This window comes from Malus sylvestris, chromosome 14 (assembly GCF_916048215.2).
Source record: "Malus sylvestris chromosome 14, drMalSylv7.2, whole genome shotgun sequence".
NCBI lineage: Eukaryota > Viridiplantae > Streptophyta > Magnoliopsida > Rosales > Rosaceae > Malus > Malus sylvestris.
The window spans coordinates 29,475,330-29,497,230 of NC_062273.1; the positions used below are offsets into that span (position 1 = coordinate 29,475,330).

The 21,901-nt window shown below is 39.6% G+C and overlaps 4 protein-coding genes and 1 pseudogene across 10 annotated transcripts; 2 read left to right on the forward strand and 3 right to left on the reverse strand.

The window, feature by feature from the left end:
* The first annotated feature begins 582 nt into the window (after window positions 1-582).
* On the forward strand, window positions 583-6,291 carry LOC126600014 (uncharacterized). 4 transcript variants are annotated; one of them, XM_050266512.1, is made up of 11 exons: window positions 585-1,286; window positions 1,427-1,684; window positions 1,969-2,211; window positions 2,364-2,513; window positions 2,892-4,270; window positions 4,438-4,511; window positions 4,647-4,728; window positions 4,811-4,936; window positions 5,046-5,152; window positions 5,504-5,661; window positions 5,820-6,291. In XM_050266512.1, the coding sequence occupies exons 1-11, from the start codon at window positions 846-848 to the stop codon at window positions 6,069-6,071; spliced, it is 3,270 nt and encodes a 1,089-aa protein (XP_050122469.1). In that variant the 5' UTR covers window positions 585-845; the 3' UTR covers window positions 6,072-6,291. The 4 variants fall into 4 exon arrangements, 3 of the variants coding, with proteins under 3 accessions (XP_050122471.1, XP_050122469.1, XP_050122470.1); XR_007615334.1 differs by lacking the exon at window positions 5,820-6,291 and having other exon boundaries at window positions 583-1,286; window positions 5,018-5,152; window positions 5,504-5,649; XM_050266514.1 differs by lacking the exon at window positions 5,820-6,291 and having other exon boundaries at window positions 583-1,286; window positions 5,056-5,152; window positions 5,504-5,649.
* Window positions 6,292-6,502: 211 nt separating this feature from the next.
* Window positions 6,503-9,702, reverse strand: LOC126600015 (surfeit locus protein 1-like; annotated as a pseudogene).
* An 892-nt stretch (window positions 9,703-10,594) lies between these two features.
* LOC126600334 (non-specific lipid transfer protein GPI-anchored 3-like) lies at window positions 10,595-12,020 on the reverse strand. 2 transcript variants are annotated; one of them, XM_050266919.1, is made up of 3 exons: window positions 11,451-12,020; window positions 11,092-11,133; window positions 10,595-10,871 (listed from the first exon to the last, which is right to left on the reverse strand). In XM_050266919.1, exons 1-3 carry the CDS (start codon window positions 11,815-11,817, stop codon window positions 10,768-10,770), a joined length of 513 nt encoding a protein of 170 aa, XP_050122876.1. In that variant the 5' UTR covers window positions 11,818-12,020; the 3' UTR covers window positions 10,595-10,767. The 2 variants fall into 2 exon arrangements, with proteins under 2 accessions (XP_050122876.1, XP_050122875.1); XM_050266918.1 differs by having other exon boundaries at window positions 10,595-10,883.
* A 3,225-nt stretch (window positions 12,021-15,245) lies between these two features.
* Window positions 15,246-18,050, forward strand: LOC126599191 (ABC transporter G family member STR-like). The gene is made up of 4 exons (XM_050265520.1): window positions 15,246-15,608; window positions 15,720-15,899; window positions 15,977-16,245; window positions 16,388-18,050. The coding sequence occupies exons 1-4, from the start codon at window positions 15,246-15,248 to the stop codon at window positions 18,048-18,050; spliced, it is 2,475 nt and encodes an 824-aa protein (XP_050121477.1).
* A 263-nt stretch (window positions 18,051-18,313) lies between these two features.
* On the reverse strand, window positions 18,314-21,479 carry LOC126600480 (TPR repeat-containing thioredoxin TDX-like). 3 transcript variants are annotated; one of them, XM_050267041.1, is made up of 10 exons: window positions 21,168-21,479; window positions 21,016-21,049; window positions 20,220-20,369; window positions 20,035-20,122; window positions 19,853-19,933; window positions 19,658-19,722; window positions 19,407-19,547; window positions 19,223-19,336; window positions 19,012-19,042; window positions 18,314-18,812 (listed from the first exon to the last, which is right to left on the reverse strand). In XM_050267041.1, exons 1-10 carry the CDS (start codon window positions 21,275-21,277, stop codon window positions 18,478-18,480), a joined length of 1,149 nt encoding a protein of 382 aa, XP_050122998.1. In that variant the 5' UTR covers window positions 21,278-21,479; the 3' UTR covers window positions 18,314-18,477. The 3 variants fall into 3 exon arrangements, with proteins under 3 accessions (XP_050122998.1, XP_050122999.1, XP_050123000.1); XM_050267042.1 differs by having other exon boundaries at window positions 20,220-20,387; window positions 21,168-21,278; XM_050267043.1 differs by lacking the exons at window positions 21,016-21,049; window positions 21,168-21,479 and having other exon boundaries at window positions 20,035-20,153; window positions 20,220-20,363.
* Between the last annotated feature and the right edge of the window lie 422 nt (window positions 21,480-21,901).

The window sequence follows — 21,901 nt, forward strand, 5'->3', positions numbered from 1 at the left end:
ATTTGATTATATTCGATCTAAGCCGTTTGATTCAATAAATATATAAATATAAAACTAAAAAATTTAAAATTTGAACGTGGACCATTGGATTAACCAACGGCCCATTTAAATATGGCCGTTCGATCGAAAAAGTAGCCGTTAGGCTACTGATGCCTTCTGACAGCAGGGGACACGCCCACGTGGGGTGGGGTCCCGTGGGAATCCGGCTCGCGCGTTCATGCGAGTTGGGCAATTGGCTCAAGCATCTGGGCTTCACAGCCCGTGTTTCACTCGCAACAGGTAGGGCCCATAATGACTTTTGGCCTAAAAACGGGCCGGTATTTGGCATTCTTTTGAGTTTTAGGTTTTGTTTAGCACATGGGTTGGAGTGGGTTTTTGGGGGGGGGGGGGAGATAGAAATTTTAGGTTTTAATTCAGGGTTGGAGATAGTCTGAATAACAAATCTTAGGTTCAATTCTCTCGAAGATCGTATTTAAAGTACATTATTATAACAAGCCGTGTAAGGCTTTGTTCATTTTTCTACCGTACCACTTTAGCGTAGATATTATGGCTTTTTAAAAATAAACTGACATTACGTACAAAATATGATTGGATGGCGTGTAGCGTCACGGCGTCGCCCATTTAGTTATGGCTTGATGACTACGTGTTCTTCTCTCAAATACTAAAACCACCTCTCTCTCTGTATCATCTTCCAGCCACCGCCGTGGCTCCTCCGCTTCTCTCTGTAAAAACTCCCTCTTTCTTTGTCTAGATTCGTGCTGATTAAAAATTAACCAGCGGTATCACAAACATGCGATTCCGCGTTGTGAAATTCCGAAATTGACCTGGAGAAATCGCCGATTCTGATGGCGGTTGTCACCGGAGATCGCTACCTGGAGAAGCTGGTCCACTTCGTGGAGCAGCAGGCCGGTTCGTTGATCGACGGCAGCCTAGTGCTGAAGCTGAACCCGGCCGGGTTCCACTACGTCAACTCGCGGCTCGAGGCCTTGCACGAGCTCGAGAGCCTTCTCGCCGGCGCTCCCGTCGACTACCTCCGTGCCTACGTCTCCGACCTCGGAGACCACCGCGCGCTTGAGCAGCTGAGGAGGATTCTCAGGCTCTTGACATCCCTCAAGGTCGTTTCGGTGCTGCCGTCTCCCGCCAGGGACCCTACGCCGCTGTCGTTTCGGCCGTTTGGGAGGCTTAGGGTTTTGGAGCTTCGAGGATGCGATTTGTCCACCTCCGCCGCAAAAGGGTTGCTCGAGCTGCGGCACACCTTGGAGAAGATCATTTGCCATAATTCTACTGTGAGTTTTCCTGGATTTTGCTCTGCTTTTCAATGTTTTGATTAATATCTGTTTACTCAGCTACTTAATCAGCATTTTAAGTTCTTAATTTGGTTAACTATGCCCTTGATATGATTAAATTGTTGGAAAAATTATGTTAGGATGCTCTGCGGCATGTGTTTGCTAGTAGAATTGCAGAGATTAAGGACTCACCGCAGTGGAATCGCTTGTCATTCGTTTCGTGTGCTTGTAATGGCTTGGTTCTCATGGATGAGTCTTTGCAACTCCTTCCTGCTGTCGAAACTCTGGACCTTAGCCGGAACAAGTTTGCAATTGTTGATAATCTTCGGAAGTGTGTCAAATTGAAGCACCTAGACCTTGGTTTCAATCAGCTCAGAACGATTTCGTCATTCAGTCAGGTATGAATTTAGCTTTCGTTTGCAATGTATTGGTCCATCTTTGATTGCTTTGAGAAATTGTATGCACAAATTTGTCTGAGAAGAGTACATTTTTATATTCCCTAATATTGAACAGAGTTCAAACTTTTCAGTTAATATTTAGTCAAGATTGTTTATTTTGGCGCATATTACATGGATTAAAGTACTGAGAAGTGCTTTTTCTATAGTTTTGAGTTCTATTGCCACAAAGTTTCTATTTAGGAAATAGATTTGGACCCATTCTCCGATGTTGTTGGACCATGCAGGTCACTTGCCGTTTACTTAAACTTGTTTTGAGGAACAATGCTCTAACTACATTGCGTGGGATTGAGAATTTGAAGTCACTTGAAGGGCTTGATGTTTCCTACAATATTATTTCAAATTTTTCAGAGTTAGAATACCTTTCTGGACTTCCATCTCTTGAAAACTTGTGGTTGGAAGGGAATCCGTTGTGTTGTGCCCGTTGGTATCGGTCACAAGCATTCAGTTATGTCACTAATCCATACAAAGTAAGTTAAGATTCATCTTTTTTTATTTTCTTCGTTCTTCTGGACCTGAAGCACATCGATCTTAAATATAAAATTTTGAACGTATTTTTCAGGTCATTTGTTAGTTTTATTTTTCTAACTTTTGTCTTTTGATCTGTCGTATGGTGGATTAGTTGAAGTTAGATGATAAGGAGATCAGCACCAGAGACTTTTGGAAGAGGCAACTTATTGTTGCTGGCCGGCACAAACGACCGGCCAGCTTTGGGTTTTATTCTCCTGCAAAGTGTGATGATAAAGGAGATTCAAGTACTAACAGAAAAAGGGTAGGTCACTGTTACATTTGTTGGGAGTCTTTATCAAGTATTGGTATAAATTCATAGGACACCTTGGTATTGGGGGCTGGTTGTTCTTTACCCCTGAATTTGATTGAACCTCTGCCTACCCCACACATAAATAAGTTAAAAGGGTGAAGTGAATGTGCCTGGATTTGGGTTCTTAATCTGTAAACTTAATCTTATTTTTTAGCGTAATCGTTGCTGTATGTTGAATGAATCATGTATACCTTTTGATTTTAAATATTTGTGCTATGCATATCATCCACTCCATTATTGACTAGACAGTCATAAAATTTTGCATTGTCCACTCCATTATTGACTCGACAGTCGACAATCATAAAACCTTGCATCCTTGCTGTTTTGCAGAAAAAGGTATCTCGTCTTGCTTCAATTGTTAATGAAGAGGAGAACACATGTTCTGACCAGGACTCTGTGTCTTGTGACAATGAGATTCAAAGCAGAGAGGAAGTTGTCATATCTGACAATGAAGCTGAAATTGTTGATTTGATGACTAGAGTTGAGCTAATGAAGAAAGAGCGCTCTGTTCTTTGGTTGCGGGAGTTCAAGGAGTGGTTAGATCATGCTTCTGAGAATGATGCAGATATCGGTAGGTATAGCAGGGCTAGACTGCATATCGAGAAGGAAAACTATTTAAAAACCAAGGCAAGCTGGAGGCAGCTGGGTGAAAAATTAACACATGTTCCAGACTACATCCAAGCATCAGGAGATGAGAGTAGTACAAATGTTTTAGAATCAGACAGTTCCTTCTTGGATATATCTTCTGGACATGCCCATCACTTTGACCAAATTGTTTCAACGGGGAATGCTGGTAGGGTCAGCCCAGTTGGCATGGATAGTAGAGACCTCAGGGAGAATTTAAAAGCCTATTCTCATGAAGGGACAAGTACTGTCAGTTCAGAGGCTAAAAGTTTCCGTGCTCAGACGTTCACCACTCAAGGAGGTCATAGGATGATCCAGAATTTGAGCATGTCTGCATTATCTGTTATTGATGATATTTCAGAGTCTTATTCATCATCTGCTAACCCAGGATCACCGCCCCATTATCAAAAGGACATTCTTTGTCGTAGACATAACTTAGAGGAGGAAATTTTACAGTTATCCGCAGAGTCATATTCAGTGGCATCATCTGATAGTAATACCAGCTGTAGTGAAGATGAAAATTATGAATCTATGCAGTCGGTTCCTGAGAACTGGTTAAATGAGAGTGCTGTAGAATACCCACTTTCAAATCGTTTCAAGTATTATGACATAAAACGTGAGGTTGACAGACGTTCGGTTGGAGTATCTGCCAGTGATGTTCCTGCTGATGCTCATGATGTTGAAATTAATAATTGCATTAATGAAGAGTGTGATTTTCTGGAGAGGAGAAAAGGAAGACAGAAGACTAAAAGAAGAGTTACTGCTCTACTAGAAGATGATAACATGATTAGGCAAGCAGAACCAGCACCAAAATCAAATGGCATTCTAGATAATCATGTAGCGCAAGTCGAAAATAAGCAAGATAATCAGTATTTTTATGGGAGTGGCTTTCATGAAGTTAATAAGAGACAGATGTTGGCAGATAGAAGCAGTACCCCACTAACTGAATTCTTATCTTCAGGCAATGATGAATTTATTGAGAATTATTTCAATACAAATGTCGCAGATTCACGAAATCACGAGATTTGTAAGCAATGTTTGTGTTGCTGTTGTATACTTGAGCTGGATTTTTTTTCCAGAGAAAGGTGAACAGTTTGAATTTGTCTTTTTGTGCTTGAACCGTATACTGTGTAGTGTCCTATAAGGCTATAACAAGGTTTTCGTGTACATTGTAATATTGGTGCTTATGTTGGGTCAGCTTTTCAGACGTTTCTGCTCTTTATATGTTTATTTATCTTTATTTTACATGCAGAGAAGTTGCTGTTGTACTTAGTAGTGAAGACAAGCTTTATATACTGCTCATCGGTGTTGTAGGAGATGGGTCAGGTTAGGTTACACAGTCCTTCCGGGTGATTTATATATCATAAAATTTTCCTCTTTGACAATGATTACTTGGACAACTTGTTCTTCTATCTGGTTAGATATATAAATGCCGATTTTCAATGGGGTCTTTGTTTGCAGGCACTATGTTAAAGTTAAAGGGTTGCCACAGGGTTGAGGATATCAGAGAAGTTGTAGTTGGTATAGGGCTCCAGGTCGTGAGGTTAGTGCTTAATGGTACTTACTACTTATAGAAAATAGGTATAATTTCAACTTTCTAACAAAGTTTTTTCCTGTTGGCTTAGGGTGTATGTTGGGGGCAGTGCGACTTATGTGTTTAAAACTAGAAGCATTGAAAAATCAAGACAACTACTTTCTACTTTAAAAGCTATCGATTCTTTTGCGCTAAATGGAGGACTTTGCTTAAGAAGGTAGTTATCCTTTTTCCCTTTCAGATTTCTATTGTTTATTTGATTACCGATGCGAATATTAGGATTTCCTTGTTGTGATAGACTCGGGTTTTGGGAATTTAAATGGCAGTTTGGAGCAGGTTCAGGTGGAGTTATTTGAGAAACAAATATGCGGAGGTTCAAAAGTGAGCATATTCCAGTATTCTATGGTGCAGTTTTGGTGTAGTTATAATGAAGGTATGCATAGGTCATCGATTTTCATATTTAATAGTCAATGATGGTAATAATGTCATGAATTGAATTATTTACAATCAAAAGGCACGAAGTGTGCAATAATCATTTTGGTAAACATGTCGAGAACATCTTAGAATAAAGGACGTATTCCCATGGTTAACTTTTGTTACGCTATTGTCGGTTTTGTATCTATGAAATTTAATGATGCTTACGTCACTATGCTGAGAACACTTCAATACTGAGGTTTCACCATCACACTCTTCGAACCTCCCTTTTGCAGTCTAATTCCTTTTGGTTATTTTGAAAACAAAAAAAAAATTCATGCTTGGTAACATTCTTGTATCTGTATGACAGGTGAATCATGGTCTTCAAGATCATTATTTGTGGCAGGAGGGCACGTATTTTTGTGTTTTGAAGACCTTATGCAGTTCAGCTCTTTGTCCGTGGATGCGCCTTTGCCCTCATATTTTTCACTTGACTTATGTTGCTCTATTGTCGACATATCTGAGTTGGTAACGCCTCGATCTGATTTTTAGCTTTTCCCTTAAAATTCTATCTAAACGAAATCTGGCAAATTAGTTTCTGGTTCATTACCTGGATTCAGTAACATTTTCTTTAGGGCTAGGGGGTAAAATCATTCAAGACATTAATAAGCACGTCTGTCATTCAGGTTGTTGATGTCAGAGAAAGTCGGTGTGTAACCTTAGCTGTTGAGTGTGCAATGTCCGAGTTCTGCCCCTCAGGCTCAGCCGTAGCGGACAATTCAGACTCAAGTGCAAATGAGAAAAAGATAGCTCCAGGCTCCATGACTTGGAAGCTCCGGTGGTTTTCCGAAGAGAGTCCGTTCAAGTTTGTGGCATTGTTGAAGGCGATCCACGGAGGGATGACCGTTACCCCTTTGCTTGTAAGGTGTATATCGTGAATGAATCCCTTCGTTTTTTCGCCCCACGGTTTTGTTAGTTTCATATTCATTTCATTCTTTTAAATTTGTTTCTTTACCCACTTAGTTTGTTTGCCTACCGGCGTTGGTGTGAGTTGGCCGGAATTCGTTGATTTGTTTTCTTAGTTTTAGCAGTTCTTTTTCTTATGTACATTCTGTACAGTGTACAACATATAGGAAAGAAAATCGACACTTTTGCCAATTGTGTGCACAAATTTGGTTTCAAGCGAGCATTTTATCTGATTTGATACATGGTGCGATGTACGAGCTCGAATGCCCTTACCTTGCAACACTCGGTTCCAACGGTGATATTGCCAAGTGTTGCAAGGTGAAGGGCAAGCGACTTCTTAACCAAAACGGAAAGATGAAGTGATGTAAAACACAAGAAAATCAAGCTAGAGAGAAATAAGATGTGCGGAAATCGTATCCCTTTATCTTTTATATCATCAAAACAAACAGCTGTTTGTGCCTTCGGGCTTAAATACAAAGAATACCCCCGAAACAAAAATGCCGTAGAATTCTAATTATTATTTTACATCGTACCTCGTAGCGTTTATATTATCGCGACGAGGGCAGCACAAACAGCTGAAAGAAGCTAAAACCAAAATCTGAACCCTTCTTACGGAGGAGCTATAAACCATTGTCTTCAAATTAGCGAGTTTAGCTTTTAGTTTCCTCGCTGGAACGCTAGAAACTTTATTGTTTTTGGCTGCAAAAATTCAGCTTGGAACGAGCGGTTTAATGGTGAAAACAGCCAATATCCACCCCCAAATTTTCCAGTTTCCAATCATCAAGAGTCTAAACAGTTCGATAAGCAAAATTGACTTGACAGTTCCAAGTACTCTGGGGTATCAATTTCTTCGTATAACTATCGGAATCTCTTGCGTATCTGCTATCTCCGGCTCCTTTTGGGTTTTAGACTCATGAGAGCCATGAGTGTAACTGCTGCAGAGAGTGGATACCTAACCAAGAGAAAACAAATGTTAGGGAATGAGCCACAGTGGGTCAATATTTTTCGAGTCCTTGATGCGTGATATGATCATACGAAGATACAAAACCATACCATGTCAGAGTATAATTCAGGTGGTCCTGAGGCATGACTGAACTCCGAATCAAGGTATTGACATCCTTTGGAAGCGGGTAAGGGTTACCTGGATTAACATTTTCATTTACGTCTTCAATGTAAATAGTATCCTCGGGAGTCCACACGTACGAGCTATTGCAGGAACATCAACATAGAACCATTGGTAGCAGTTTGGATCATTTGGTGGAACAAATATGCTAGGCTTTTCACTCCCTCGAACTACTCCAACAACTTCAACGGGAGCAACAACGGGGTTTTGATCCTGTAAGTTGCACGAAACTAAAATTAGATCTTCAACGTTCTTTTCATCATGCGATGATTGACATAATGATAACAAACAACCTCAACAACTTGGGGCTTCTTGGTCCAGAACCTCGACCAAGACCTTCTTTCAGTATCCTGGACAGAGGTGGGTGTTATATCAGAAGATTGTTCACCACCTTCTGAAACTTTTGAAGCCTCATCTTTCCAACTTCGCAGCACCCATCCTCTGTTGACCAAAATTGGTGGCTGCACACTGGAAATTTTGCATTTAATATTGATCATCAGCGAACAGATAAGCGTTGAAATTAGCTTGAAAGTCATGATGACAAATACAAATTAGTTTCCAAACATAAGAATATGTGAGGTCTAATGGAATCTTGAAGTTCTCTATATAATGTTAGAACCTAAAACCATATACATCCGGTACAAAAAAAAAAAAAAAAAAAGCAGAAGCCGTTTGTTTCCAACCAAAGGATGTACCGGACTGTAACTTGACGCTCAAGCACAAACCTTAAACGATGCAGATAAAATCACTCAATGTTAAAAGAGAGCAAACTAATCGTATTCAACCGAAGGTGAAGCTACATTAGATCGTGGAAACAGTTAGTTTAATGTGATATGAGATCCTGGAATACCAAGCAGGAAGAACTCGTAAATGGTCCGATGTAATGTACCACCCTGTTAATTCTAAACCCCTATAAGCACTTAAAAAGTAAGGTTCATGAAGTACATGGAACTCCAACAGCTTTTACCTCTCATCTTTGTCAGGGACCTGGATAAGAGGTGTGATGATACAGTAGCCATTTTCGGTCACACCAGAAATGCTTCTTGAACGAGGGCCCACATAGATTGACCTTTTCTCATCAAAATACCCTTTGCATTTGACCCTCCTAAACTCCAACTGATCCAAATTTTGACTTGACGGAGAGGCATTGTTCAAGTTTAAAGGTTCCAATTCCAACCTCTTCTGTATATAATCTAACATTTGTATCTGTACCAAAAGAAACTCATCAATAATGGTCATATTTTTATGAGATTGTAAGGTTGAATGTGAAATGCACAAGGAACCAAATCTTCAGAATGGACAGGACCTGCAAAACAAAACCTAATACCATAACCAGATCGTAGATTCCACTTTCGTTAGATTAATCCAAAACAGTCGGCTTAATCAAAAAGTACAAAGCCTCTAGTATTTTTAGTATTTCATATAACAGAAGTGTATGGACATAAATATAAACCACAAACAGAAACCGTTTTATAAGCAGAAGTTTGATCTCACAACAAAAACAACAACAAAGCCTCATCCCACTAAGTGGGATCGGCTGTATAAATCCCAGAATGACACTGCGCTCGGTTTTGTGCCAAGTCTTCTGTTAGCTCCAACTTCCGAGTAAGAAAATGTCAAATCACCAAAGTATAATCGTGAATCGTCACTTATCTAAAATCCGCAAAATATGCAGACTCAGAATTAGTTTCAACATCTGAAATCTTTGCCCAACACAATGTTAATACAGAACGTATCGGGTTCAAGGCATTCCTTGAGCTCAAAAAAGTTATCTATTATAAGTAAGCACTTACCTGTGAATCCAAATTGTGCAACCAATCATATTTTCGGTACAATATGAATCCAAATATTCACAATGCAGCTTTATGCGTATTGCTAAAATAATCAATCTCCAAAATTGCTAAATCTGACAAGGTAATAAAAGATAGGAAGTGAAAAAAGCAACACCTTCTCTTGCCTTCTGATAATCTGCCAAGTCCCAAGCCCAAAAGTGATAGCTCCAGGAAGAAACAGCAACCATCTCGACCATCTCGACCTTTCCCTCCCTACACAAAAACCGAATAAAGCATCAATCTTTTGAATATTTCGAGCAAATTATGAAAACCCAGAAGCAGAAAGCACACGAACATCACAGAGGGCCCACCCGGAGCTTGGGAAGAGATGGTTGATTGAGACTCGGCTGCTGGGGAAGCAGCATTAGGGGAGGAGCTGGAGAAGGAGGAAGATAGTGAGAGCGGGGCCAGATGTTTGGGGTGAGAAGAATGGGAGCCACTCGAATAATAAAGCTTGGTTATGGTTTTGGCAATGGAGGTTTTTGCTGCCATGTCGACGAATCTGGCATTTGGCTGTGTTTCTTGCCGCGATCGAGAAGGAGGGCTTAAAGTTTTGAACTTTTACGTACTGAGAGAACAGTTTGCATCTTTGTGGTTTAAACCGGGTCCAAACTTCAAACCCAAGCGAAGAAGCCCAATAAACACTGGTTTAGTGGAACTATCGTGCTGCCACATAGTATTACAATTCAATGTTTGCCAAACGAGAAAATTTTGGATCGTATGTCGCTGGATGGTTAGATACTCACGCAACGGAATGGACTGCATTGACGTGGGAACCATCTTCGTACGGATACAATTTTCAATGCACATAGCCACACTTTTTGTGAAATTAGTTGGTTAAGCCCACCACATGGGTACAATTTAACGACATAGTTGATGCTTTCCCAACCTAAGTTGCATTATAACTTAAATATAAATACCAATCACGTCGTCCATCTAAATTAATCGGCTTCGAAATTCAAACCCAAATCGCCATCATCTACTTCTTCTCCCATGGTAATACCTGCAAGCTTCATCTCTCATCATCTTTTTTATTTCACTCACTGTTCTTGGTTTTTTTTTTCATCTGGGTTTTTGTTAAACTGGACTTTAGTGCAATTTGAAGAGTTTTCAAGGAAAAACGGCAATGCGTTTCTGGCGCGTTTGGTCCTCTGAAATGGAGGACTGATAAAATAATGCAGTCAGCCCTTTTAGTTGCCCAGGTTTTTTGAGCAGCTATGCTTGCAGCTGTAGATTCATCAATTGTGGCTCTTGCATTCAGACGCTCGTAAATTTCGATTTTCCCCCAAATTTTCTCTTTTTTTTTTAAGAATTAAAATTTTTTTCTTTCTTTTTCTGATACTCAATCAGTTTTTCAATGTTTTGAGTTCTTAAAAATGGGTTCTTTTTGCGTATGGAGTTGTGGGTTTTGGACAAATCATGGTTTTGTTTGATTTAATGACATAGCAGATTCATTGTTCACATTCTGTGATGAGGCGATGTTCTAAATTACTTTTACTCTACAACAAGATGAGAGGATTTAAATTTGGATGCAATGAGATGAGCGCATTACTCTAGTCAACCAGACTAATTCACATGGCCGAGATGCTAGTAATAAAACTCGGTGTATAGAATGATTCGGAGCATACTAAAAAATTCCAGCAGCAAACAAAACAAAGTACTCATTAATCTGATTAGATAGCTTATGACTGATGATTGACTAAACTGAAAACCCTAAAATGCTGCAATGATCAAAGCCATGAAGACGGCAGCAAAACCAGATACGGCGAGTGGGGACAGCACGTAAGCTGCACTCTTTGAACTGCCGGGAGAGTTGCCTGAGGAAGAACCTGGCACAAGCAATCAGTAAAAAACACTAATCCAACTGTGAAGCTATCAAAGTCCAGCATGTTTTCGCTGTCATTTAATCGAGCAAAGATACTAATCTAGGCGAGACGTGACGAGTTTGATCGCTGATCTGAGACCAAATTAGTTGAGAGTTGAAATGCTGAGATTTCGAATTGAAAAAATAGGTAAGAAAAAGCATTAGGAACTTACTGTTGTTAGAAGGTGATGTTGTACTGGCTGGTGATGCTGCATCTGTGATGAAGAAAACAGCAAATTAAGATAAACAATCGAGAGTATGTTCGCCTGTCTCTCTCTTGATGTCATATGTCATATGAGGAGAGAGAAAAAAAGTAACCCTGATATATACACCCGGTTACACTTAAGATTTTGTTCTAATTTCAGAGCCTCGGGTAAAGGTTAATGTCTTTCCTTTCTCGTTTTTCAAACAAGTAGAAAAGAAAGAAAAACATCTATAATCCATGGAAACAAACATATGAATCCCACAAACAAAATCCAAAAAATTTAAATTTAATTTGATTTAATTAAAAAAAGAAAGAAAGCTCAATCACCCTTTTTGCATACTGAAATGTCAGCATTGGCATCACAAGCCTTGGACAGCTTCAAGGCATCACCCTGCGTTATGTTGAAGTTGCTCAACATGTCATCGTTGTTGAAGAGGGTGCAAAGGCACTCGGTATCATCCGAAACCAACTTCTTGAGTGGCGAGCAGCACATTGAGGGAGCCTTCTCCGGCGCCTTCAAATACGCCTGACAAGGAATCAGTTTCTGCACGCATTGCATGGAAGAATCACTACCGCCACCAGCAGCGCCCTCCTTATCAGGCAATGCAGTAAGCTTCTGGCCATGGGAGACTCCAAACAACTCGAAAAGGGACAGAAACAAGAAGAGAAGCAAGTGTTTTGAGATCGAAGCCATTTTTTGGAGAGAGTTTGTGTGTGTTTTTGTTGGTTCAAATGGTTTGGTTTGTGAGACTTGTTTGGTGATATCTTATATAGTGATGAATGAGTCAAATATGATTCGACAGACGCTAAAAACTTATATATGTGGAGTTTGGTTTTTGGTGACGGATTTTGTTGCCAATTCCTTCTCTCACTCCCATTGAGTAGAGGTTTTTTCTGATCCAGCGATTATTTGTTATATGGGTTTTACTTTATTTTCCATGGAAGTTTTTTTTTATGGTGAAATCCGTTGTGTCATCATCAAGATTTCCTACGATTTTTACCCTCATCAGAACAAGTATATGCGTACAGAAATGCTCCTCCTCCGTAACCGTAAGAGCATATTTATATATTTATTTATAATTGCGAGAAATTTTTTAGTGTCGCGGTTAAACTGTTACGTCGTGTTGGTGATTAACGTGTGATAACAGACGTGAAGGGCATAGTTGATGTGTCTTAGAGTTAGCATCAATAAATAAATCCACGTGTTATAATATGAATAACATGATAATACTACATGACAATATGACAGTTACACTGAAAAACTTATCGAATGTTTGCATAACTCTTTGCTTGAAAACAAAGTAAGAAACCTGCAACAACCTAATATTGGCAGTCATGACATTATGGTAAGTTGGTAACCAGCTAACAAAGTTACTTAATCAATTTGAATTTGTCATGTTTGAACAATAATTAAGCAAAGTTTACAATACAAATTTTGCTTTGGTACGAGAATTAACATGAAACAAGGAGTTGCCCCAACCCCTTTACTTGTATTACTGGTCAAACCAAATCTATAAGTTAACCTGAACCCCTGCAAAATATTGATGTGTGATTGAAACTGCCTCGTTTATGTTTCATTTTCATGAAAATTCTTCTATGTTTTCGGCATATCTTATACAATAAGAATTTTAGCCAATAAATCTTTGGTTATTAGATCCTTAATCAAGAATATATCAGTCAAATATCTCAATGTATAGAATATCATGAAGTATACTAAAAAATTGCCTATATTATTTTCAACAATCAATCCGAGAAAGATAGGCGATTGATAACGCGAAATTCATGCATAAAGGTGAAAGGAAGTGATAGAGCTGCCTGAACCCCTCTTTACTTTTACAACTAGTTGAGACAATGCTACAAGTTACGCTAACCCCTTTATCATATTTTAGATCAAGGTCTTGTGATAAATACTGGAGGAAACTGAAAATATAAGCAATATTTAGAAAACGAGTACCTGGAAAATGAACAGAATCACAAGATTCCGTACGTTGGGAAGTAGGTTGAATTAAATGTTTGATGTTGTATTAACTTACTAACTGATTATCGCTAATCGTTTGAAAGCTACTATAAGCTCGTACTTAATATAGCTTAGCGTGCTTTGTAGTTGGAGATGAGTGTTTGTGTAAGAAATTTGAGTTTGACACACTAGGTATTGGCACGGCTCAAGCAAACCATGAAGTCGAATCATGAATCGACACGAGGGTAAGCTTGAACCGTGCCAATGCCGAGATTGCTATCACATGCCTCGACTCAACGTGATCGGAATGGAAGTTCTGCTTCAAACTTCTCCATTATATCATGAGAGCTTCGAACTTGTCTTATTAATTTGGGAGCCAAAACTGAAGCAAACAAGGCAAAAACTTTGGAACATTAAGCAAAACATTCTCCAAGAAATATGAAGCATCTGTCCTTCTCTTCACATTAAGGCCGGCAAAGTTTAAGAATTATTAAAAACGCAGCTGGTTGATTACAAGAACCAACGTTTTCAACCTTTTTCTTTACTATCATGCAACTTCTCATTTGAATCTTCTCGTTTAACTTTTTTGATTTTGTTTCTTATCCTGCAATGTTTTATGATAATCTAAATTATTTATTTTATAGCTCACCTTTTAAAATCAACTATGCCGAAATTCGACCAACTTCGAAATTGTTTAGCCATCTAACGGTTATCTATTAAATAGACAAACTATATCGTTCAGTTAGCACTAAAATTTTGACAAAATTTTACGAACTACAAAACGATTTCTATTTTGGTTTACTTTTTGTGATGTTGGTCTTTAAAAAGTAAACTAAAAAATAAACAATTCTAATTATCGTGCAACATTGCAAAATGAAAATAATCAAGAAGATAGAACGAGCAAATTTGACTGAAAAGTTCGGTAGCATCCCCATCCCACTTACTTGCATTGTTTCAATTGGACACCAAATCTTTTAACCTTTTCCTGACATTACCCCACTTTGGAGCCATTGCCAACAAATTCCTGTACTGTTAGTGCAGTCTACATGCATAATATTGTTGAATTAATTATAAACTAAATACTCGTAATTGTCTTGACGGTTTTTAACAAATCCCTTCGTTGTTCTAAGAAAATCCACCAACTCAAAGCTAAGAGACAACACTTGTATCATCAAACAAGAACATTTGTTCTTAGTTAAAAGAGGTAACTAAAGTGCTTTTAGACAGTAATTTGCTCCCATACAAAATCAGTGAACCATGAACAGTCGCTTATGTGTGCATCAATAAGATTATAAATGTAAAATCATAGTAATCAGAGTCCATCCGGGAATAATATGGTCACGTACTCTAGAACCATAGATGAATGGTTCGTAACCCCCTACATTTCTGCTTACAGGCACGCTTTTGTTATAAGCACAATTAATTTTGGAAAAAATTCCACGTGCTTCCATAACCAATAAAACTCTCTTAACCTTTTTTGTCAAGGGTCGCTAAAAGCTCAGCTGGTTATCAGAAAGCACATTTGAGCTGCCTAGAAGTAATCTGAAACAAGCCCTTAACAATGTTACGAATCATATAGAACTAACAAGCTGAAATTGGGTTATTGAGTTTGGCAGGATCAAACTATTGAGTTTCGTTGTTCTTTTTTGTTCGAGCGACATCGTCATAACAACATAATCTAATCCAATTGAACTTGGGTGCAAAGGAAGAGCATACTGCTCTAGCCAACTTGATTACGTTTAGGGTTCGTTAACTATGTTTTCGTTTACTTTAGAACAACAATGACAGACAGGTTTGGAAAACTTTAACTCTGCCAAGTTTTCTTCCAATCGCCAGTGAAGAGGAAGTTGTCTCATGTGCACAAATGAAACAAGAACAGAACATCATCCGGAAATATCAAAGCCATTTACTGACAAACCAAAGGAGAATTGAAAGCGACAGGGACAGTGACACACGTAAAAATGCTTTCTCATGATTCTTGCCGTCCGATTGCTCACAGCCTTCCAACACTAAAGTTACTTTGATTTTTACCGTCACCTTTTGTCGACATTCCATCCGGCCTCTCCCTTCTTTTATACCATTTCACACTTCAACCCTCAGGTCTCAAAAACTTCGTGAGGCCTGAGCCAAAAAGAAGGGCTCGAACTGAGCATCACTGGTTGAAAATGGCGAAAGTGGCGAAAATGGGGCGGAATGACACCAACAGAAACCTAGAGAGTCTGTTGGACATGGACAAATCAGTTGCTGCGAAAAGTTCTGTCCCTCTTCGACCCATGAAGATGATTCCGGGCCACGGACTTGAGTTCAACAACCTTTCGTATAGTGTAACGAAGAAGCTGAAAAAAGACGGGGTTTGGATCAAGAAAGAAGCTTATCTTCTCAATGATATCTCTGGCCAGGCAGTACGGGGTGAGATCATGGCCATCATGGGACCTAGTGGTGCTGGGAAATCCACATTTCTTGATGCATTGGCGGGACGGATTGCTCAAGGGAGTTTGGCAGGCTCTGTTAGGATTGATGGAAGAACGGTTAGTGATATGTATAAGTTTTTCTCTGTGCAGGACGTCCAGTTTTTCTTATTTTTTTTCCGGAAAATAAAAGAGAATGAATGCATATATAAAGTTGATTCTTATTTTCAGGTTACTACAAGCTACATGAAGATGGTGTCATCTTACGTTATGCAAGACGACCAGCTTTTCCCTATGCTGACTGTTTTCGAGACGTTCATGTTTGCAGCTGAGGTTAGGCTTCCCCCCTCCGTTTCGAGGGACGAAAAGAGAAAGAGAGTCCATGAACTCCTTGAACAACTTGGCTTGCAGGTAAATTCAAAGTGTCTTTCACACGTATGAACTCAACGGACAAATTATATCTTGATTCTGATGAGGTATATATGCAGAGTGCAACGCATACTTACATCGGAGATGAAGGGAGGAGAGGAGTGTCGGGAGGAGAAAGGCGAAGGGTGTCAATTGGAATTGACATCATCCACAAACCTTCACTGCTGTTTCTTGACGAACCAACATCTGGTCTCGACTCTACAAGCGCTTTCAGTGTTGTGGAAAAGGTAAAGGAGATCGCTCGAGGTGGTAGCATCGTGATGATGACCATCCATCAACCTTCATATCGTATTCAAATGCTCTTGGACCGCATGACTATCCTAGCAAGGTAAAATTTTGCTCAAATGTGTGCTAAATTTTTATGAATCGTAGGCCTCTCGGTCAGTTAACAATTAAGGGTTGCTAAAATAGACTTACGATTTGACATGTACAATGCTTGTTAACTAAGCTATCTAATAATGTGGTTGCAGAGGAAGACTGATATATTTGGGAAGCCCGCACGGTCTGTCTGCTCACCTTTTGGGATTTGGAAGGCCAGTTCCGGATGGTGACAATGGCCTCGAGTATCTCCTGGATGTGATTAAAGAATATGATGAATCTACCGTGGGACTAGACCCATTGGTGTTGTACCAACGCGATGGCATCAAACCTGATCAGGCATCCAGAAGGCCAGCTCTGAAAACACCAAGAAGAACTCCTTATAATAAGACTCCTGCATCTAAGACTCCTGCATCCAAGCACGCAATCAGCCTCCGTAGTAAAGCCTATTCCATTGGAAACAGGACGCCTGGACCAGGCCAGTCTGGTCGGTTTGATTATGAGGAAGCTGACGAGGATGTTGAGGATTTCGACAACTCCCTTGAAAGGAAGTCGGTTCATATGACACCAATTCATCATCAGAACAGTGGTGTGTATAACCCTCGTCTAGCTTCGCAGTTCTACAAGGACTTCTCTGTCTGGATATACCATGGAGTCAAGAGAACCCCTCGCCGCCCACCATCATGGACTCCTGCTAGAACAGCTGGAGCGACATCAGTCTCAGTCTCGGGTATGAGGAGTCAAGTTTCGAGCCAATATCCCACACCTCAGCTCATCCTGCAGCCACCAAGACACGGTAGTACTAAAACCCCTGTACTTTTCAGCCCTTCCATTGATTCCTCCTATGCACCTACTTATGGAGAGTTGGAAATAGAAGACGTGCTTGATGAGCCTGACCTTGGTCCTAAATTTGCAAACCCATGGCTCCGTGAGGTTGCAGTCCTCTCGTGGCGCACAGCGCTCAATGTGGTTCGCACTCCTGAACTCTTCCTCTCGCGGGAGATTGTGTTGGCAGTTATGGCACTCATTCTGTCTTCCCTTTTCCGAAACCTGGGTGGTGACACCTTCAAGGACATAAACCGGCTTCTCAACTTCTACATCTTTGCAGTCTGCCTGGTTTTCTTTTCGTCCAATGACGCTGTCCCGACTTTCATCCAAGAAAGGTTCATTTTCATCAGGGAAACTTCTCACAATGCTTATCGTGCTTCTTCGTACGTCATCTCTTCCCTCATTGTGTACCTCCCATTCTTCGCCATCCAAGGTTACACATTTGCTGCCATTACCAAGTACATTCTTCAACTCAAAAGCAATGTTTTCTACTTCTGGATCATCCTCTATGCCTCACTCATCACCACCAACGCTTACGTGATGCTTGTGAGCGCCCTCGTGCCGAGCTACATCACAGGGTATGCTGTTGTGATAGCTACCACAGCCCTTTTCTTTCTGACTTGCGGCTTTTTCTTGAAGCGCAACCAGATACCGCTTTACTGGAGGTGGGTGCATTACATCTCTGCGATTAAGTACCCGTTTGAGGCAATGCTAACAAATGAATTCAAGGGAATACGTTGCTACAATGGCACGGCAGCAGATCTCACCCCCGGACCTTTAGGAGATATAAAGATCAGTCACCTGCACTTAACATCTCCATTAGTAAGCAAGAATTGCGTGCTTATCGGACAAGATGTTATCTCCTCGATGGATATCAAAACAGATAACATCTGGTATAATGTCGGAATCTTGCTAGCTTGGGGTGTTCTATACCGGATCTTATTCTATGTGGTCCTCAGATTCTATTCCAAGAACGAGAGAAAATGAAGACTGTTTGTATTCAAGTACCTTTGCCTCTGCTTCCAAATTGATGCTCGGAGATGATAGCCGGTACCTTATTCATGAATCATGCAGCAAGCTAGTTCATGAAAGCAAGTTATCTTTCAACATTTTTTTGTTTGGAAGACTTCATAATAAACAATAAAGCTTACATTTCGATTCTTGATCATGTCGGGACATAAACATAAAGAGAAGTAGAGGAAATGCAGATAATTTCATATTCATAACTTCCAGTAAAAAAAAAATCCGACTGGGCGAGAAAGCAACATTTTATTTCCAGTAAAATACACAGATTACTGTTTTTAGGACATAAGTTTTGTCGAAATATAACAATCTTCTCAGATGGAAATTTCTTTCAGTTTATGACTTACGAAATTACCATTCTAAAATCCAAGCGCATCGTGCGAGGATTAGCTCAGATTGAGCCTGCATGTTGTGCAATCTTCCTTTCTAGTGCAGCTTTGTCTGCCCCCACCATCTTGTCAACCTCCTTACCGTTTCTTACAAAGAAAAAGGCCGGAACACCGCTGATATTCCAGTTTGCAGCCACATCTCTTGCCTCATCAATGTCAACTTTCAAAAAAACGACTTTTTTGTACTTTCCAGCTAAGCTTGTATACAAAGGAGATATGAAGCGGCAAGGACCACACCATGTTGCGGTGAAGTAGAGGATTGCAAGGCGCGATGCCTTTGAAGCAGCACTCAACTTTGTCTCTAATTCTCTGGCTGAGTGTATACCAGTGACTTCCCCTGTCAAAGCCAAAAAAAAAATGCATTAAAAGAATCCCAAGGAAAATTGGATGAGCCGGATGAGTTAAGGAAAGAAAGAATCAAAATTAAATAGATGATATCTTGCAAATGGTGTTATGAAGTTGACATGAACCTTTAAAAATACCTGCATTAATGTAATACTAAATGGCGTACGAATAAAAGAAATCAAATGTCATACCATCCTTAAGAGTAGACAACGCATCCCATTCCTGCATGAAATTGAAAGAATTGTAGTTTAGTATAGTATGAAGGTTCTTTATCATTATTTAGTGGCACAGGGAATTGAAAGGAAAATGACTGAATGAGCAAACAAAAACTGCCAACTTCTTAACAAAAGCGATGTGATATTTCTTAACAAAAGCGTTGCTAACTCTAATACAAGTACTCACTCGAGCTTCAGCTTTCCGCTTTCCTTCCTGTTCAGCACTTTTTATCTCCCTTTCTTTACTCAGGCGTTCATATTTTCTGCGATGCTCTTCAATTTTGTGGACATTAGGTTCAACCTGAAATTAAAACGAAATTGTTAAGGAACAGTTTTGCTGAAAGCTTCTCCTTTAGAATGAAGAAAATCACCTTTTTAAGCACCAAACCAATCTCCTCATCATAATCTAACTTTGATGCTACATGCAGATCACTCGCAGCTTCTTCCCATAGACCCAACATGGCCTTAGCCATTCCTCTTATTTTATATCCTTTTGCAGAGTCGGGGTTGATCTGGAAAAACATATATGTAGAGATCACTTGTCAATATTCACTACTGACAAAAATTCAAACTTCTTGTACAGTGGATACAAGAACAATTACAGTGAGGGGCATCAACCAACCTCTAAAGCTGCATTAGCATCACGAATTGCCGCATTTGGTTTATTCAATTTGACAAAGAAATTAGCTGAAAGCAAGGATACCAGGTTTCTAAGGGAACGATACATACGAAAAAAGGCGGCCAAGACATGAAAAAGATATAAGCACAACTAAACAAAAGAAAAAATTGAATTAAGAAAAAATAATAATCAATTTACCTCTGGTTGCTTTTAGTATAGCTGAAGCTGGATTCAACATTATGGCTTCTGTTATAAGATCTATGGCTTCGTCCAGCTTACCTGAAAAGAATAAACAACCAATTAAAAGATAGTGAAAAGACATGCCGAGAAATCTCAACTACAAATGCTAATTACAGTTTCACAACAAGAAGATGCCATGCCTTCAGAGACAGCATCAATAGCTTTTGATTTTTCTATTTGTGCAGCATCCTGCATTTCTTCCGTAACTTCAATTGACAGGTCTCCCATCTGGACATGAGAAATAGACCCAGTACAGCTTCTAAAGGAAGAATCATTTAGAGAGTTAAAATATAAGCGTAACAGGTAGGGGAGGTATAACCCTTACCTTCTGTGGAGGATCATTATCAGGCTCCACAACATCAGTAACATCCAACTCAATATCAGATTCAACAATATTGTCATCGTTATTCCCAGATGGATCACTTTTGGCATCAAAATGTTGTTTCGTGTCTGACATATCACCATCATCTTTATCCTGTTACCAGAACCAACACTAAAACAATATACAACCCCACAAACAACAAAAAGAATGCTCAAAGTTTTAGGGAATTCCTCAAAGTAGAATTATGGGTAATCATGTTATTTCTTTGTCTGGTATAATTCGTATAAATAAATATCATTGAAGAGGACCACATCAACAAATTGAGCAAGTGTATGGATGTTAGGAGCCATTGAGCCAATTGCTACTGCGTTCATTTAAATCTTCGCAACCCAACGGCTTTAAACATCCACGGTCACTTTTCACGGCCATAGTAGGATTCCTCGAACCACAACACGATGCAACCAAAGTATTTAGGAAGTTTAATCAAGCGTGCCTGTCCGCCTGCGTGTGCCAAACTCTTACAAAAAACACAGGGGGAAATGTAATTCCCGTCACTCATAAAACCTACTGAAATTTGAAATTCTGAGAAAATGAAAATCTCCTATACAATTTCAAAACGAGGAAAAGTTGGACTCTTGACGGATCAGCTGCACAGCATTCCCGGAACACCTTAAATTACGTAATTCCACAATTCCCAACATGCATATACACATATGATACATGAATACTAACTAGAAAAACTGAAATTTGTATAAAGATTGAAGCTTTACTGTTACTGTGAAGAAATAAGAGCTCTCACCATTTTCGGAACCGGCGGAATCCGAGCGCCGAGGCTGCAAACAAATAAACCCCACATGCCAAAAACAAAGAATTAGATTCCAATCACATACAATTATATACAATCAATATACAATTCTATACAATCGTATATAGAGATAGCAAAGTTGATACCTTTGGAGATATGACTTGAAGAAGGCGAGAGAAGGGGTGTGAACAATTGAAGGGTTTGACTTGCACTTGCTGATGAACTCCTTCAGTTCTTCTACCTTTGCAGCATCCATTCTTCTCTCTCTCTCTCTCTCTCTCTCTCTCTCTCTCTCTCGCGAATCAGAGGAATCACTTTCCAGAAAAGTCGAAAGCCGAAAGCGCTTGAAGCTTGTGGAAGGAATTTTTGAAACAGGGATTCGGTGAGGGCGCACTGTACTAGTAGTACCAGTGATGGACTTAACCGTTACTCGACCCTCCAATTTTTACCGCGTTCGGATCTTCTCGGCTTTTGTTCAAGTGGTTTTTCAGCGGTGTTATTCACATGTTCATTTTTTTTTTCCTACACTCTCCAATTTTTTATCGTTCAATCGAATGCTTTGAAGAGAAACAAAGAAAAGAAATTAACAGAAGGATGTAAAAGATAAGAATAGGTGTGTAAATAACACCACCGAAAAAATTAAAAGTTGGAAGAGACAAGAGTCATGCGAAAATCACTTTCGAAAATTGGGATTGACCTCAACTGCACGGACAGTGATACACTGTTCTGATCAACTGACCTAATTCACGTACGCGACTGTGTTTGAGTGTTTAAAACTTAATCTTGACAAGTTTGCCAGTTGGGTCATGTAATCATTGTGTTTTTTTCTTTTTGAAAAGCACGTGAGACAAAGAGAATCGAACAGAGAACCTCAGGTGTC